This window comes from Beta vulgaris, chromosome 6 (genome assembly GCF_026745355.1).
Source record: "Beta vulgaris subsp. vulgaris cultivar EL10 chromosome 6, EL10.2, whole genome shotgun sequence".
In the NCBI taxonomy this organism is placed as follows: Eukaryota; Viridiplantae; Streptophyta; class Magnoliopsida; order Caryophyllales; family Amaranthaceae; genus Beta; species Beta vulgaris.
In genome coordinates, this window is record NC_079207.1 from 49,573,583 (window position 1) to 49,592,867 (window position 19,285).

General features: G+C 34.0%; 2 protein-coding genes across 6 annotated transcripts; both read left to right on the forward strand.

Annotated features, from left to right (window-relative positions):
- Window positions 1-5,680: 5,680 nt before the first annotated feature.
- Window positions 5,681-6,244, forward strand: LOC125498586 (uncharacterized). Its single transcript, XM_048646817.1, has one exon. The coding sequence runs from the start codon at window positions 5,681-5,683 to the stop codon at window positions 6,242-6,244; it is 564 nt and encodes a 187-aa protein (XP_048502774.1).
- A 1,976-nt stretch (window positions 6,245-8,220) lies between these two features.
- LOC104896958 (uncharacterized) lies at window positions 8,221-18,405 on the forward strand. Of its 5 annotated transcripts, XM_057395929.1 has the most exons (15): window positions 8,231-8,495; window positions 8,934-9,053; window positions 11,784-11,913; window positions 12,095-12,160; window positions 12,240-12,341; window positions 12,686-12,769; window positions 12,850-12,968; window positions 13,063-13,164; window positions 13,880-13,996; window positions 14,701-14,766; window positions 14,911-14,977; window positions 15,290-15,343; window positions 15,449-15,538; window positions 17,438-17,476; window positions 17,958-18,405. In XM_057395929.1, the coding sequence occupies exons 4-15, from the start codon at window positions 12,113-12,115 to the stop codon at window positions 18,075-18,077; spliced, it is 1,008 nt and encodes a 335-aa protein (XP_057251912.1). In that variant the 5' UTR covers window positions 8,231-8,495; window positions 8,934-9,053; window positions 11,784-11,913; window positions 12,095-12,112; the 3' UTR covers window positions 18,078-18,405. The 5 variants fall into 5 exon arrangements, with proteins under 5 accessions (XP_048502349.1, XP_010682054.2, XP_010682053.2 ...); XM_010683752.4 differs by lacking the exon at window positions 11,784-11,913 and having other exon boundaries at window positions 8,227-8,489; XM_010683751.4 differs by lacking the exon at window positions 11,784-11,913 and having other exon boundaries at window positions 8,229-8,495.
- The last annotated feature ends 880 nt before the right edge of the window (window positions 18,406-19,285 follow it).

The window sequence follows — 19,285 nt, forward strand, 5'->3', positions numbered from 1 at the left end:
AACAAGCTATTATCTGCTATATGTGTACCAAAAATGTCTTGACAGAGTGGTTAAGATTGAAGTGTTGTGAACAAATAGGTCACATGTTCAAATCGCTATATACGTAGCTATAGATTTTGCCCAAAAATCGACAATTGACGATTCTTATTATTGCCAAGTGATTGTATTACAAATATTCTGTTATTTAATTTTTTATAGGCAAAAGAAATTTACACAAGAATTTATTCTGTTGCCGGTAATCGATACGTTTGTTAAAATCAACTTCTTCTTCACACTTACCTTTTCTCTCTTCCTGTGTTTACTCCAAATAACTAGCACTCCGGTACAAATTAATATTGATCATCCGACTAAAAAACATATTTTTGAATCACGAGTTTTGGCTCATCATCACCACCACCTAAATTATGTACTACTTCAAGAAGCTCAACCGGAAGATTTGGAGGTTCCGAATTCGTCAAACTAATATCTTCTTTACTCGGTTTTTGCCTTCTTTCTTTCCTTAGTTGGCTTTCGACAGACATGTTATTATTGTTTCTGCCATGTTCTTGGTGGATTTTGGAAGAACGCTTTCTCTTATGCGGCATTATAGTACCAACTTTAGTTATGTTAATTTATTCTTCAATCATAAATTTTGTTCTTTCCATACACATATTTTTATGAAAGTTTATTTTAGCTACTTTGAACTTTCTTTCATACACATATTTTAAATTAGAAAGAGTTATGATTGAGGAAAATCTCAAAAACTTAACAGGTACTCTTTTTTTAATTGAATGAAGAGTTAAAAAGTCTTTTCAAATGGGACACCATAGCTTTCCTTCGCTTATATAATAGAAATTAATATTGATCATCTCTTCCAACCTAAAAGTATAACACCAATAAGTATTTTAAGGATTTAGGTAGTGTTTTGTTCTAACTTATATAAGAAATAATAAGTTCATATAAGTCATGAGTAAAATATACTTACGTGTTTTGAATAGGTTAAGAGAAGTTTGGATATATCAAATTAGTTTTTTTTGAAGATGTTATAGAAAAAAATTAGTAAAAGATACATACGACAGGATTACATACTAGTGTTATGGGTTAAGTGTAATCCTCGTGAATCAAGAAATTAAAATAAGATTATCTTTCTTTCCATGTCTTTGTTAAACAACCTATCCAATTATATGTTATATATGTAGCTATAGATTGACAGAAAAATTAGACAAGTGGCGCTTATTTTTCCTGCCAAGTGTTAAACTATAGTATAGTATATGAACAATATTTAATTACAAAAAAAGTCTGCTTTCTTCATCTTCAATTTATTTTAATTTCTAGAGTTTTTGCCGAGATATATCAGGGAAATAGGGTATTTTGTGGGATATACCTCATTAAAATTTTTTTGCGAAGATATATCAACCTAAATTCAAGTTTTGTTAAAAAGGTACCAAAAACACTATTTTTAGCGAGAAAGTCAAATTTTTGGCACAATGGTTATGTTTGCCAACACTGGTTGAAATGGACCTAAAACTGATTAGGTAGCAGAAATTATTAAGGTGCTGAAACTGATACGCTGGGTGATTGCATAATCTGTTTGGTAAAATGGTTTGTGATTGTCGCTTAAATATCTTTTTAGGTTAAAAAGATAAAAAGAAAAGATTTTTTTTAGGCTTAAACTCATGCAAGATGGTTATTAAAGAAGAATATCATCCATGGCATCTCAACTCAAGTTTAGACGTCTTTTTCATTTTTTTCTTAGATCTTGATCAATTAATATTAGTCTAGAATTTTTCAGAATTTAAGATGTACAGTTTTAGTAGATTTAATAATAATGTTCCCGTGATCTTGATGTATTAGACTTTGATTAGCTATATTCAATTTAATTTCCTTGTCTGAATCCTACCTCTTTTATATATACTTCATTTATTCCATATCGGAACAACTGCACTACAACGTATCACCTTAAATTACGTATTCAGACAAGTGTTCAAATCTTCTAGGGATGGTGGAGTATTAATTTAGTAGTTCCTCCGATAATTAATACAACATTTTCTTACGAAATGTTGTTCATCTATCAACAGAGGAGGACCCATGAAGAATCAAAACCCCCCCCTCTTTGTTTTTCTCTTTGAATAAAGACTAGAAAAAGAATAAATGGGCCTCTCCGCCTACGTTTTACATAATGGAATTCACTCTAGTGGTTAGAGGGGATGTGTTAGGTCATGTATTATTGAGCACGGTTCGATTCCTGCACTAGTCAAATAAAGATTTTGGATTTAACTTTCTTTTTCCTTTTTTGTTTATTAAAAAATGATGATTTTCGTTTCATGTACTACCTCTGTTTTTATTTAGTTGCAACAATTTCTACTTTTAGGTGTTTTTTATTAGTTGTAACATTTCCTTTTTTAGGAAAGCTTTTGGGATAATTTGACTATATTACCCTTACTTCACCTACTCTTTTGAACCTAATTAATACTGGTAGCAGGGGCTAATGAGTCAATTATACTCTATTTTCTCATTTCTTAAAGTTTGTGCAAAAAGGTGAATGTTGCAACTAAATAAAAACAGAGGTAGTATTATGGAACATGGTTTGGTGTCCCTATTAGCCAAAGGATTTTTTTGCTTTAATTTTTTTTTTGTCTTTTAGACAATAAATAATGCTTTTTGATTCACTTTCGATGCCTTATTCTTGTTCCTTTGTATTGAATATCCATTGTTACAAACTAAATAATTCGTATTTTTTTTCCAACTTGGAATCTTTAACCATCAATTTTTCTATCACGAACTTTATAACAATTGCTCCATTTGTTTTTAAAACAATACAACTGTATAATTTTTTTTATATAATAGGTCTGACTAAGTCAAAAATATGTCATTATATAAGATGAACCTATTGGTCTATCTGTATATTTTCTAAGTATGAACTTCGTATAATTTATAGTAATAGATAAGTAATTAAAAAATGTGAAAGTATTGGGTCAGACCGCCTGACCCAATATGTTCGTCGGACGAAGGAGAACGGCGCGGCGGCTCCGTGAATGGTGATGAACTGATGAATAATATTCGTGACTTCATAGTAAACGATGCGTCCGCAATGATAAAATCTACCATTAAGTGGAGGAAGGAGTTTTAAATCGATGAGTTGCTTAAAGAAGATTTCGGTGATGATTTGGAGAAGATGGTTTTCATGCATGGATTTAGCAAAGAAGGTCATCCTGTGTGTTATAATGTTTATGGTGCTTTTCAAGATAAGGATTTCTACCAGCAAACATTCTCTGATGAAGAAAAAAGGCAGAGATTTATGAAATAAGGATACAGTTGTTGGAGAAAAGTATTAGGAAGTTGGATTTCAACTGAAAAAATGAAGACTAACTGAAAAAAATGAAGACTAACTGAAAAAAATTAGAAACTAACTGAAAAACATTAACTGAAAAAAATGAAGACTAACTGAAAAAAAATGAAGACTAACTGAAAAAAATTAGAAACTAACTGAAAAACATTAACTAAATGATGAGCAACTGAAAAAAAAATAAGACTAACTGAAAAAAAATTAAGACTAACTGAAAAAATAAAACTAAGAATCCCAAGTTACTTTCATTTAGACCTAACTTACTTTCATTTAGACCTAACTTACTTTCATTTAGACCTAACTTACTTTCAGTTAGACCTAAGTTACTTTCAGTTAGACCTAAGTTACTTTCATTTAGACCTAACTTACTTTCCTTTAGACCTAAGTTACTTTCAGTTAGACCTAAGTTACTTTCATTTAGACCTAAGTTACTTTCATTTAGACCTAAGTTACTTTCATTTAGACCTAAGTTACTTTCATTTAGACTAACTGAAAAAAATGAAGACTAACTGAAAACAAATTAAGACTAACTGAAAAAAATGAAGACTAACTGAAAAAAATGAAGACTAACTGAAAAAAAATTAAGACTAACTGAAAAAAAATTAAGACTAACTGAAAAAAATTTGAAACCACCTGAAAGTCGTCCGACCAAAGATTATGGTCGGACGAATACGTTCTCTTAAAAAATTAACGTTCAAACTTCAAAGTTTTGTTTGTGGGAGTATAAAACTCATATAGTAAAAAGATGCATGGAAGGATTATTCAACTATGAAATAATGAAATAATTTTTTTAATATCTGCCATGAACAATATAAATTTTTGGATTTGTCATTCTTAAAGCTCAACTTGTCATTGTTGTTATGTGTGATAACCATATTGTTCGATTTCTTATTATGGTGTTTATATTATGTACTTAGGTTAATTAATTAGGACCCCAAATAAAAAAATTTGAATTCACCCCTGCTCACATTTAACATGTGTAGGAGAAGGGCCACAAAGTAGTAAATTTTGAAAATATTGAGAATATATGTTCAATTGTTTAAAACTCAGACAATTAGTGAAAAGATCGTTTACTCTATTTATTTTGCGATCATTATATGCTTTACCATTTCACTCAATTGAAAATTGAAAAAGAAAAAATATTATCAGACGTCCTTTGTAAATATTTTTCACAAGTGACAACTAACAAGATGTGAAACTACAACAACACATTGTATGACGTGGGGCTGAGCACAAATTCCACTCATCTTTCACAATACACAAAACATATTACAACACTCTCACTCACATACTACTCTACAACTGCAATGAACTCAAACAAACTAGACGTGGAACTTTTTTTCTCAAAACAACTCATATCCAGCCATTCATTAAGGTTATGTTTTTTTTGGCTTATTTGCAGTTGAGTTCACTTGAAGTTCAATGCTATTAATTATTATTATTATTATTATTATTATTATTATTATTATTATTATTATTATTATTATTATTATTATTATCACTACTACTATTATTATTATTACTACTATTACTATTATTATTATTATTATTATTATTATTATTATTATTATTATTATTATTATTAGGAAAAATTGTTCTAAATAAGTCAACCTTTGCGCGGTCTTCCCATTTAAGGCTACCTTTTGATTATCCCTGATTGAGTTAAGCTTATATGTTTGTTTTTTTCTATTGAGTTTTAACCTGTTAGTGACTTGTTTAGTAGGTTACTTATGATACGTGTTACAATGTCCATTCTTCTAAAACAGGCGAGGGATGCGAGGGTGGGGGTGGGACATTATAACACGTATCATAAGTAACCTACTAAACAAGTCACAAACAGGTTAAAACTCAATAGAAAAAATAGACATACATGCTTAACTCAATCAGCAATAATCAAAAGGTTGACTTAAATGGGAAGATCGCTGTTGACTTATTTAAAACAATTTTTCCATATTATTATTATTATTATTATTATTATTATTATTATTATTATTATTATTATTATTATTATTATTATTATTATTACTACTACTACTACTATTACTATTACTATTGCTACTACTACTATTATTATTATTATTATTACTACTATTATTATTACTACTACTACTTACCATTAATCCATTATTACTATTATTATAATTACTATTATTATTGTTATTGTGTTGCTGTGTATTATTATTTTTACTATTATTATTATTTTTATTATTGTTCAATTTGCTTTTATATGGTGGTTTATTTGGTTCATTAGAAATAAAGTTATCTTCAATGATGAGGGGTTCTCTCCTCGTCGTGTTAGTATTATGATTAAGAACTTTTTTGAGCAATGGTTAAAGACTGATTTGGATGATGGAAATGGTACTGGCATTTCCATCTCTATCATCAGAAAGCCCATGTCCAAGTTACCTAGATCTGGCCAAAATCTTATTTGCCCCCCCTTCTAATTACTGCAAGCTTAATTTTGATGGCTCTAAAATTAGTAATGGGAATGCTTCCTTAGGTTTTATTATTCGTAATAATTCTGGGGAGGTTCTCCTAGCTGGTGCCAAGTCTTTGGGGCCTCATATTTCTATTTTGCAAGCTGAAGCTTGGGCTCTTAGAGAAGGAGTTAAAGGAGCTATTTCTCTTGACATTTCTAATATTATTATTAAAGGAGACAACTTAGCTGTTGTTAATTCTATGAAGAATGATTGGCGTATTCCGTGGGAAATTTCTAACATTGTGAAAGATGCAGGTGTGGCTACACGATGGTTTCAGGACTGTCAGTTCCGGCACTGCTTCCGCAAAGCTAACAAGGCTGCTGACTTCATGGCTAGAAAGGCTCATGCCTACCCCTCCTTACTGTACTGGTTCCCCCCGTATTGTTTGGATTTTTCCCTCATCATCCGAAAGGATGTTTTAGGCTGGCTCCCAGATTAGGGGGTTAGCCTAAGTTTGTTCTCCTTATCAAAAAAAGAAAAAAAGAACAGGGCCTAACTATATTACCAATTTTTTTTTTAAAAAAAAAATTATTACAATTTTACCTTCATGTATAGTAATCATAGGTATAGTTTGGTTGATCGTTGGAAGTAGAATTTTCTATAAAGATGTATTTCTTATGTATAATCATTTCATAGGAAGTGGGTATTTGGTTAAAATAGTAAAAAAAGATAAAAATAATTTAAGATATTATAAATGAACACAAAATCATCCTCTTCTAAATAACACCTTTTTTCACCAAAATTAGTATTTAGGTCTAGACGTTACTCCGGGTTGGTATTGTTTTCCAAACTTGATACACATTTTTTTCCATTTTCATTAAAATATATTAAGGAAAACTCAATATTTAAAAGGTATAAATATAATAATGTGGAAACTTAAAGCATAACTAAAAGTTGGTTGAGATGGTAGTTGTGTCATGTATAATAGCAAGAGGTCATGAGTTCAGATCCTATTGTAAGCTAATTTTACTTATAGTGGAGTAACAAAAGTGCCACACGTGGTGCATACATTGTCATATAAATTGACATGACTTAATATATTTGTATAGATTACACATAAAAAAAAGGATTTTTTGGTTAAAACACCCTTACGTTTGGTGAATTTTAAAACAATCCCCCTTTTGTTTTTTTTTTTGAAATGAACCCCCAAACGTTTTATAAAAATTTTGGTTGCACCCCCAAAACCTAACTTCCGTCAAATCCAGACGTTTGTGGGGCCCTTTTTTCATTTTCCCTCCCAAATGTTGCGTGAAATGACATTTGTATCCTTGGGTAATAAAACCCTTCAACTAACCTCTTCATCTCTCTTATTTAATTCCTTTGTTTCTGATTTCATCTCTCTCACTTGCTTCAGTCAGAAATTCAGCATCTCTTTCTTGTCATCATCTACACCCTTTCATTTTCTCTTTCAGTCTCTCTCATCCAGCACTCACTCTCTCACTCGTCATCATGGAGACTGGTGCCTTTTGCCTTTTTGATGCTCCTGATTTTTTGTTCAACACCACAAAATTTCCACCTTTGGCTTAGTGTCTTGAATCCTTGCGATTTCAGTCTTTAAAACATTACTTCATGTGTCAACAACCTCTTCTCCAGCACCACTTCATGTGTCAACAACCTCTATCACTCCTCCTAATTCTTGTCAACCCATCCAAAGAATCCACACCCTTCTTTTCTAGTATGAACACCTTAGAATTTGCAGGCACAGAAACTCCTCCCACGATTGTCATGCATCCATGACTTCAAAATCTTAGGAGGAATTAGACAATTGCATTTGGTTGCCATAACCCTAATTGAACAATTAACCCAAATTAAAATAAGCAAATAAACCCTAGAACGCAAAATTACCCAAAATTTAACGCCTATAAATGAATGTAACACTTACTTGATTTGAAGGATGTCAGGAATTGTCAATTGAGAGTGGAATTGCAATTTTCCGTTCGAAATTTTGGATTAGCAGCTTCAATTTGGGGGTGGCGGAAAATGACCGTTGTGAGAGAGGGAATATCCTGATTTGGGGATGAAGTGGTCCCCACAAACGTCTGGATTTGACGGAAGTTAGGTTTTGGGGGTGCAACCAAAAATTTTATAAAACGTTTGGGGGTTCATTTCAAAAAAAAAAACAAAAGGGGGATTGTTTTAAAAATCACCAAACATAAGGGTGTTTTAACCAAAAAATCCTAAAAAAAAAAAATGTATCACTTTTAAAGCATAATAGAAATATGTTAGTTTAATAAAAATAGTTTAACGGTTGGAAAACAACCTCCAACAAACTTTAATTCAATTAAATAAATAAATAATGAAAGACCACGTAAAGTTTAGGAGTCAAAAATTGAAAACGAAATTGAGCAGTTAACTAGAGCATTTATTCGTTGCTTTTGCTTAACTGCTGTTTGTTTGAACAAGACGAAGAAGAAGAAGAAATACCAATTTGCTTTCTAACATCTTCGATCACATTTTTAGTTCTCAAAACTTTCTCTCATATTCTTTCTTCTTTCTCTGTTTGCCTTTCTCCTCCAACTTTAGGATATTCTATACTTAACTTTTGTGACCTGCTTTTTCTTCTTTTCTCTCTCCTCCATTTCTCCTTTCTAATTTCAAAGCAATAAGTACTCCAAAGTATATACACTTTGATGTTTCCATCTTATGTCTCTTCACTTTCTTCAACCATGACTTCCCCCCTTTCTATAAGTGTAAGTCTTCCTTTTTGTATAGCAGTTTTTTTTTTTTTGTATTTTTTGTTAATTTTTTTTTGGGTTTTTAATGTTTTACTTCAATCATGAAGTTTGGTTACTTTCTTATTATTGGTGATTTATGTGTATGTGGATGTTTTTGTAGTTTACATTAGCTATTATTTCCTGTACTTATAGCTTGTTTTGCTCATATTTCATAAAACTTTGATACTTCTTTTTTTACTCTGGGTTGATGGGTTTTTCAGATATTAGTTTGCTTAATCAAGAATTATCTATTGATTAAAAAAGGAAATAAATTGGGAAGTATTTTAGCAATAAAAATTTGGAAAATTGTGATTTTTAAAGAGATATCATGCTTCGGTTTATCTGATTTTATATTTTATGTCTTTAGATAGTTGTTAATGTTAAATTTGATTACAGCCCTTTTGTCTTTTTCAGGTTTCTGCATTCTCAGACACCAAGAACCGCTTGTATCTGTACAAAATTCTCATTGGAGTGTCTCTGATTTGCTTCACTTACTTCATTGGAAGTGCTTTAATTGCCAAGGATTACAGAGAAGTTAGTATTTGTACCTCATATAATATGACTAAAATTTCTGATTCGCATTCATTAGCAATACTTCATGTTTGCAATATTGCTTGACGTAGCCGTATAGGGGGTCATGTTCTTTAGTTTGAACAGGTGGTATCATTTGTATGTAGCTCGAACTTAAGTAGATGTCATAATGTCCCTGAATGTACCAGTTTTATCCTGAAAAGTACTATAGTGGAAAGCTGAATAAGTTGTCGAGTAGGCGAGGACAATTTAAACTGTGTTCGAAATGAACATTACACAAGAATACAATTGGAGGAATATGTGAGAGGTACTCAGCTTATTTAGATTCACTCTTTCTTCTTGCCGGGGGGGGGGGGGAATTGGGAGGATGAGGGAACTCAAGGGTATGTGATATCTGGTTTGCAACTGCTGTTGATTTGCTGAGCTCACAACATGTGCTAGGATAGTACGAGTTTAGAAGCTCAGCCAATGGACTCCTTGTTATTGGAATTCGTCTTCCCATTTGCCTGTGCCATGGGGGCTTTCCTCCTCTTCGATGTCTTTGTATCTCTGTTCTTCCTTTTATTTGAAGGACTATAATCACTTTAGTCTCCCATTCCCAGTCATCAAAATTATTTAAGTTCCGGTATCTTGGTCACTTCTAGCAAATTCATCTCTACCATCCAAGTACTTGTAGTTTCTCCCCTTCATAATAAAGTGTGCCTTTTGGAGATCTTCTGATTTCAAACCCTCAAATTTGTTGATAATTCCAAATAATCCATTAGGAGAAATTCACAAACCCCTCTCTCTGTAAAAGCTACCTTCTCCTGCAATATAACCAAAGGAAACACTTCTAGTAAGATAATAGCAAAATCAAGAACTTTGTTACAAAATAGAAGCGAGAATCTGAAGTTAGAAGTTGGATCTGCCTAATGGATATGAGGACTAACATAGAGGACACAACCATTCATATGGCCACTGTGAAACAATACCGCAGATTATCTACTTAGTACACTAGGAATCGAGAATGTTGACAATTTTAAGGATGAGATTAGTGTAATGTTATTTTCAGACTAAAAATGAGGATGTTCAAAAACATATTGTAAATTCTATGTGCCAAAGAGGATATGTGCGAAGTGAGGCCTTCTACAACACCTCTCCACCTGTTACTTTGTCCAAAACATGATGTTGTTAAAGCAAGGACATTACAAAGGAGGTTGAAAATTAAGAGACAACTTATCGTTGCCCCCACCTCATCTAAACACAATAATTTTTCTAGCAAGGAGAAATAGCATATAGAGAATGTAAAGTGATTGCCTGAACAAATAGCCACTTTGATCAAACAATTATTAAAAATCCTTTCCCTATCCAGATTACTACACATATGATCATTTAGCTAGATGAGTTATCATTGCTCCGCTTCATCTAGACAGTTAATTATGATAGTGAGGAGAAAATCGCACATAGAAAAATGGTAAAGTAATTTCTTGGACAAATAGCCACTATGATGATTATACAATTATCAGAAATTCTTTTCCTATCCAGATCACAACACATATTGCTTATTTGGCCAGATGAGAGTAAGATACCGGACCATAATTAATCTAGTTAGTTATTCAGCACAAGGAATGACAGAAACGACTAGCTCCAGCCTCCAGATGCTGAAAATCTTGCTGTACCCCTGAATCTCATGAAAATTATTCAGAAATGTATTATTTAACAGCTATGGCACCCAGGCTTACTCCATCTGAGTCAAAATCCTTCTTTCCCTCCCACAGCAAGGCAATCCTTAGACAACTGTAGCAGAATCCTTTGATGCCTTGAGACAGTAATAATTTCTGTTTGAGCCGTAGTGTATACAACTTTATGTTGTTTTGGGCATATCCAGCTAAGACCGAAGACTTTTTTCTTTCTGTGTGAAGTTTGTGTACTGTATGAATGTCAATAGGTTGTTTTCTTGGAAGATTTGAATCCTTGAGCATTTCTGTGGCACTATCATCATCGAGTCTCTGTGTTGTAGATGATGTTTCAGTGTAAATCCTCTTTTTTTTTTTTTGGATAGGAAAACAACATATTTCAGAGAAAGATTGAGAAGTTTTATTCATTCATGGCTTAAAAATTGTTTGCAAAGAAATGAAGAAAAAGGAGGGAATAATCTTGCCATTTTGTATATGCCATTGCCTCCATGTTAGGAACAATATTCAGTTCCTTACAGAAATTTTCCTGCTCCACTCCGTTCAATCTTAATCATGCTAAACCTTGTACTGAAATTTAGATGTCCATGGAAAATAGGGTGTTTTCTAGACGGCAACTGGTTTTTTCTAGCCTTACAGAAATAGTATGCTGCAAAAGCTGATGATCTGAATTTTTTCATCTTTTTGTCAAATTGCACAGGCTAGTAGGGTATTAAGGTGGTGGAACCTGGTTTAAATTGCCTTGGGGGCCCTCTGTATGTTCCCATCACTTGCTTGCCTGTTATAAACTGAAAGTTGGGCTGCGTGGGCTGGTAAAGCGTGATCTGGAAATCTGGAAAAAACATTCTGTGAATGAAAGGAGTCACCATACCTAAGATGAAATTCTAGCTATAGTTCTAGACTTGTAGCTTACAAGGAAAAATTTCAATTGTCTCGCATAGACTTACTCTTGGAATTCGAGGAAAAAACATTGCTTTAACTGATGAATATTATAGAGCTTGAAGGTGTATCATATTATTTTCACTTTGTTATAACCGATAGAGTATAAATCTATTCCTAGGGCCTCAACCATCAGCCTAAGCTTTTGGTTGAGTTGGTCCTTTGACATGGTATCAAGAGCCAGCGTGACAAAAAGGTCACGGGTTCGAATCTCATCACTCGTCCTTTCTCAGTGGAATATTTAGCGCCAGGTATGAGGGAGACCTGTGCTACATCCACACTTCAAGCCCAAAGGGCTCTTGCGTGAAGGGGCGTGATAGAGTATAAATCTATTCCTGGGACCTCAACCATCAGCTTAAGCTTTTGGTTGAGTTGGTCCTTTGACAATAACCTTTGTGATTAAACTGCTAATGGTTATATCGTTGGTTGCAGAAAATATCAAGATGGCCAATGGAAATGATGGGGACTGCACATCAACCAAAACCCAATTTTTGTAAGGTTAGCTGATTGAGTGTTTAATTTTTAACATGTTACATGTTTTCAAATATACATCATTGATCTAGTTTGTTTTTCTTAGAACCAATGTAGGCCCCGAGGAAGTGAGGCATTGCCAGAGGGAATTGTTGTCCAGACATCCAACTTTGAAATGCGACCCTTATGGGATTCCGATTTAGCCAAGGTATGCAGTAGCAACCAAATCTTAGAGTTGATGACTGCATGACTTTTTCTGTTCACTTTAATCTAGTCCTGATTTCTTTTTCAGTGTGACCCAAGACTAGTATCCAATACTGTAGACACAAAACTTACATGGAGAAAAAAATAAATAAAACCATGTGGTGGCTGATGCCTTTTAGATGCAGAGGCTTTCAATAATCAGTTGCGAGAATTGAGTCTCATATTAGTATTGTGTGTGAACTGTGAAATTCTCTTAACACAAGCTTTAATTGCACTAAAGATGTCATCCTATACTATTTGATGTTTCGGTTGTTTATTGTGGTGAACTTCAACGTATGGTTATTGCAGGAGAAATTGAAGCCTTCTTTGAATTTGTTGGCAATGGCAGTGGGAATGAAGCAAAAGGAGATAGTCGATAAAATGGTTGAGAAGGTGAAGGTTATGCTGTCTTAACGTGTCATGATACTAATCATTCATTGAACTCTTATTTAATGCTTTTAATACACATCCAGTTTCTATCCAACGGCTTTGTCGTAATGCTCTTTCATTATGATGGCAATGTGGACGAATGGAGTGCTCTAGAGTGGAATGATCGTGTGATACATGTTTCTGCTAAGAATCAAACGAAATGGTAACTTCTGATCAATAAACGTTTTGTCTTGGTGTATGCTGTGTTCAGGGATTTGAGATGGGCCTGCATTGGCGTATGTCTTTTGTTGGCGCAGGTGGTTTGCCAAGCGTTTCTTACATCCAGATGTAGTGGCAGACTATGACTATATTTTTCTTTGGGATGAGGATCTTGGTGTTGAAAATTTCAGTCCACAAAGGTAAAGCTGCCGCATTTTTTTGAAAAAAACTCCTTCCTGCGAATTCCTCAGATTTCCTCTTTAACTGACATCTGCAAGTTATAACTTAGTAAGAATTTATTGGTACACCAAGCTTCTTAAAGAAAGCATTCAGGGAAGGGTACTCGATCAGCCTGCTTAACCACGGAATATTGATAGTAGCAACTGCTACAGTCTTTTTGACCAGTTTGGTTAATATGCACTACCGGATTTGCCTTGGATTCCACAAAGGTTAATAACATACATTCGGCAAATTCTTGAACTCATGATAGTTACTAAGTATTCTGGCATGAAGCTGATCATAACCTCCTTAGTGTCAAGACTGGTATAATTTTGATCTTCTAGACATGTTCTAGTGATCAAATTGCACTTCAAAAATAAGGGGAAGTTTGAAGGGAGGTGCGTCTGTTGGGGGGAGCAGTGGAGCACTGTAGATAAAGGGAAGAATGGAAGTTACATGAAAGTACAGAAGTAAACAGAAGAGATGAGTCTATCAGCTAGTAGCTACTATAAACCTGTTTGAACATTTTTTTGCTCTGTTACTTCGACACCTTCATTCACTTCAGATATCGTGTGTCGATTCATGTCGTGTTGATCTCGGACATGACATGATGCTTGAATACTTCATTTCAATTTTTTTGTTTGTACAACTAGCAGATTTTGACTCTAAATTAAGTTTTTTGCAAATGGTTTGCAGGTACATCAGCATTATTAAAAGTGAAGGACTAGAGATATCACAACCAGCACTTGATCCTATTAAGTCTGTGGTTCATCAACCTATCACTGCCCGCCAGAAGTATGCAAGAGTGCACAGGTACGGCATAGTATGTTTGGAGAAAAGGCCTGATTATCATCAATATGAATAGAACAAAGTTTAATCGATATTAAAGTCTCCAATGTTTAAGGCCCTGTTTGGCAATTAGAGGTTAGCTATTATCGGTTAGCCGTTTACATTAGCTGTTAACGGTTAGCTGATCGTATTAGTTGGTTTTACTAGTTGTTTGTGTGAAAATGTTTGGTGGATAGTTGTTAGCTGATTAGTACTTTATTAGGTGAAATGACCAATAAGGATATTAGAATTATTATTGGTAGTTTTTTTTGGTGAAATGTACTAAATTTGACCAACTTCTCTTCCAAAAAGCTCCTACTAGTAGCTTTTTCAAAATTAAATTTTTGGGCTCAAACCTCTCTTTCAATCCTCTCTCAACCAAACACTCCCATTAGACGTTTGGACTAGTCAAACCTCTCTTTTTACCCCAAAACTCTCTCAACCAAACACGGAAACACCCCTTAAATATTTAGTTAGGCTCTCTGCAGATTATTGTACACAGTCATTTCTAGTTAAAGAATATATACATATAATAAATCTATAAATTATAGATGATAATTTTAGGTTCACAGCGTGAGAGAAGAAGACATGCATTTTGCTTGGGTCGGACTACCCCCCCCCCCCCTCCTCCTTTTTGTTATTGGGTGCATATCAATTTCAAATGGTTTTTTTTTTTTCTTGATGAGCAGAAGGTATTACAAATCAAAAGGCAGTGGAAGGTGTGATGAAAATAGCAGAGCTCCTCCATGCACAGGGTAATCATTTTGGATTATGCAATTTAGTTTGTATTAATAAAGTTTGTAGTGTGCGTTTGTGGGTGCTTCATGGTAAAAGTATGCTTTTGCATTATGGATAAGGAAGTACAAAAGTTTGCTACTAATAAGAAATACTGAATGCAGCTGGGTGGAAATGATGGCACCAGCCTTCTCCAAAGCGGCCTGGCAATGTGTATGGTACATGATCCAGGTATTTGCTTTTTGCTAAAAAATGAAATTCTTGTTTGGCAGGTGTGAAGCCTGCTTGCCAATATTGGCGTGAACTTTTTTTCGTACCAGCAGAAATTTTTTACCATAACATAAAAATAATAATAAAATTAGCATGCAGAATTCATGTCATCTGTGCTTTCAGATGCATAGGTGCTCAAATGTCTTCATTTCTTTTGCGTACATTGTTATATTACTGCATATGACATGATTATATCTTTGGTGGCTGTCTTGTTTGGATGCCTCATCTACATTACCGTGGTAATCAACTAAAAAGTAATTTTGTTCCCTGCAGAATGATCTGATTCATGCTTGGGGATTGGATAGACAGCTTGGTTATTGTGCACAGGTGACTGATTTTCACCTTCACTTGCTCCTTTTTTTCTGTTAGTTTTTTCACCTACTCCTTTTTTTAAGTCTGTGCTTGCTGTTCATATTTGGGACAAAATTTCAGGGTGATAGAGTGAAGAATGTTGGTGTTGTGGATTCTGAATACATAGTTCATCTTGGACTTCCAACACTTGGTGTCATGGATGGATATAAGGTGCTTGTTTTTTTATTTTAGTATAGCTGGTATTGCTCATCTGTGTTGCATTAACAAAAGAAATGCTTAGTAGCCCTCATCAATCCGTTTTCTTCCCTATTAACTTTCTTCAGAACCATACACATCCCAGATATGATGGAATATAGGATATATTGAGACGGCATTTTTTGAATACTTGATCATCTTGAATACCCTTATTTCCTATAGCCTGGAAGGGGCTAAAGAAATGTCTTGTTGTTTTCTTAGCAACATCTGATCTCTAAACGACTTCATAGTAGGATTTGAACCTAGATGAAGTTCTGACTATATGCCAGAGAAAAAAGAATGAATAGATCTTGTAGTATCCTCTAGATCTGCTTTGATTTCCTGAAGCTGATGAATATTCATCTTGTTCTGTAAAGTTCAAGGAAAAGATATTTTTTTTTTATTTTTTCTTCATCAAGCAATATCTATTTTAGGGAGGATGCTGCCAAAGTCCTAATGTTTACACTACATCTGCCTACATATTGAATCCTAATCAATGTCAAAACACAATCAATTATATTCTACTAGATATTTATATATATCGTAAACCTTGCCAAGAGCCTTGATGAAAACTTCTGCCAATTGTAAATCTATTGGAACATATGAAGGACCGCGTCTCAAACAGAGTGACAGTGAACTTCAATATGATTTGTTTTCTCATGATAAACCAGGTCACGGGCTATAGTGCTGATGAACTATCACAAAACAATGGAATAGCCTTCGGATGACGGACTCCTAAACTCAACAGCAATCCTTTTCAGCCGTTTTAATTCACAAGTTACTGCTGCCATCGAATGATATACAACCTGTGATGATGATCTAGATACAGTAGGTTGCTTCTTTGTTTTTAACAAGATGAGAGGCTAAGTGGCTAACCTAGAAAACAAGCCAACCAGTCAGCGAACGACGTGTAAGGGGACACAGTGCCTCGCATAAACTCTGTAAAGATAAGTCACTATCTGCGTGTAAAAAAGTTCCTTGCCTAAGAGAACCCTTCAGATAACGAACAACTCGTAGCACAGCTTCTCACTGCTGTATCTTAGGAGCCTGCATGCTGAACACAATCAATTAAAAACTAATATATATCGTAACAGCATAACAGGTTCTCACGTTTAACATGGATGATCTACCAACTGATCGTACGATATATTGATGTAAAAATTTGCTGGTTTTTAGCTCTTTAACAAGGGGTCTGCTACGCCTTCATAAACAATTGGCTGAAAACCTGAATACCTGTAGAAAGGGTGGACCAAGACAGGGAAAGGGGGAAAGATGAAACAGGAGAAAGAAAATATAAAAGAGGATCTGCTAGGTCGCTCGATTGATTCACTCCATAATCTGATTGTTTCGTGTTGCTTACTTGTCAATTGGAGGACTAGAAAACTGCTACTCTTAAAAACTTAAAAAGGAAGTCTTGTCTTGTACTCTTAAAAACTGCTACTTGTGTTCCACAATTATAATAAATTGCTCAATAATTAACGGTTAATGGCGAAGAAGGATTGTGCTGTCACTTCATGAAGCACAACCAAGTTTTATCCTGAAACAAATTGTCAGGAAGACCAAACCAATTAGCTTACAGGATTTGGTATTGTACCTTAATTCACACACTCAGACACATTGATGGCGGATGGGTTGGAGAGATGCCTGCGTAGTATTAGTTTACTGTAACTTCAGCAACTTGTCACGCTCCTATCCCATTCATTTGTCAATTTACAGCACTGGGTCTGTTCATTCTCGTCTTTCTTTTCCAGCTTTTCTCACAGCTAGTACCTGTGGCAGCTAGAGTAACTTGCAGAACATGAACTGCATGTTTAGGTATTCATTGCGTTGACTTTAGATACACCTTATCTGATGACTTATCTTTTTGATTTGCAGGAATCACCTGAGCCACTAAGAGTTGATAATAGATCTGCTGTAAGTTCTGTCATGGGTTTTGAACTTCAAATTTTGTCAAAAGCAATTAGTGGATTCTGTTAGTTTTGTGTCAGTTCCGTCCAACCACAAACCGCTATAATCCTGTCATGACTTAATGGTCTGTCTAGTTGTAATTTCTTGACTTCAGATTCATGCTGTCGGGTCCAATTAGGTGATGAAGAAGAATTCCATTGATATCATAAGGATATACTCCTCTGACCCAAACTCCCAACGCTTGACTACTGCACTTGTTATTTCACAATTTTGATGATTAATATCTCTAATTATCTGAGTTAAAAAAATTGAATTCAAAAAATGCATCAAGACAGAACCAATGACATTTGATATGTACAAATATGTGATGGTGCAGAAGTCAAACTACTGTGATGAAATTGGGACAAGTATTACTCATCATCGTTTTCTAAATCAAATTCCTACTCTGATATCTATCATTTTAATGAAAATGCTTATTGAATTGCAGGTTAGGAGACAGTCATTCATTGAAATGCAGATATTTAGTCAAAGATGGAATGATGCAGTGAAGAACGACAAATGCTGGATTGATCTGTACAAACAAACTAATCAACAAAGTAACGCATGAATCAATTTTGAGTTGCGTATTGATCATACAATTACAGATGGCCAACAAAGCTACAAAATTATACATACAGTTGTACAGAAGAATCGACCACTGATACACTGTACAAATGCACCAGGATACATTTTTGTATTGCGCCAGCGTTTCGCCTATCTTGGGTCATGCCTTTGTGTCTGTACATATAATTACTCAGGCATGCACATTATATCTAGACAGTGTGGTATGTATCTAGATAATTTTTTGTATCCCAAATTTCTTATGATTCTTTCTGGTTTTGAAATATGTAAGCCACAATCTCTTTTATATTACAAAGATATTTATTTTCTTGTAACTCTAGTTCGTGATACATTTTTCCTATTCAGCAGGCTTATAGGGTTACTAGCCTTATATGTATGCGATGCGTGCAAAAGTTAATAGAAAGCTAAATTAATGGAAGGGAGAAGAGGAAGAACAATCGATAGCTTGGCATGAATTTTGGGTGTATTTTCTTTTTCATTTTAAGAAAGTCTACAAAGCTGTTTATGTAACTAGTTAATGATGGGAAGGGAGTTAGAGATGGTATAGTGAATTCTTTTTCTTGTGGGGGTCTATTTGTAAATTACGACTAGACACCAAGTCCCATGCTCTTCCCTTATACTTCTCCAGTTCTCCGATTAGAAATAGTTGTAAATTTTTCATATTTTTGACACTTGCCAATGCATGGTTCCAACATTAATATATTCAATTATCAATAAGTAAAAATTATAAAAAAAAAATTATATTAAAAATATATACATTTAGACGAATCTAACAAAATCTCATGTGACTATATTTCGTAAAATATAAATCACCAAATAAAATGAAAGTGTAAGATGTGATTGTAAACACTATGGGAATAGTGTACTATATCTACATTAAAGGAAGGAAACATAATCGAGATGGTACAATTCCCTTTTTTTAATTAGGGATGATAGGCTTAGTGTTAAAAAATAGGAATTGGAATCATCTTGTCTACTCATAAAAAAATAATTACATTAAAAATTTTATAGGGCCAAACTAGCCTGTACCTAATCCAACTTGAAACAAGCTTAAAACCTGCCCAACCTTGGTTTTGGCCCATCATCAAGAACAATACGACTTGATATAACTATAAGAAGACATGAGTATCATACGAGGCAAACCAGATACAACAATAGAACAAAGTCCTAGATTGAGATCTGATCAATCGATAT

Excerpts from the sequence above, each read along its gene's own strand:
- LOC104896958 (XM_010683751.4), top strand. The coding sequence starts at position 8,436 with ATGTTTCCATCTTATGTCTCTTCACTTTCTTCAACCATGACTTCCCCC. Across the intron at positions 12,969-13,062 it reads GCTAAGAATCAAACGAAATG|GTGGTTTGCCAAGCGTTTCT; the intron begins GTAACTTCTGAT and ends TTGTTGGCGCAG. Across the intron at positions 14,767-14,910 it reads AGAGCTCCTCCATGCACAGG|CTGGGTGGAAATGATGGCAC; the intron begins GTAATCATTTTG and ends TACTGAATGCAG.
- LOC125498586 (XM_048646817.1), top strand. The coding sequence starts at position 5,681 with ATGGTACTGGCATTTCCATCTCTATCATCAGAAAGCCCATGTCCAAGT.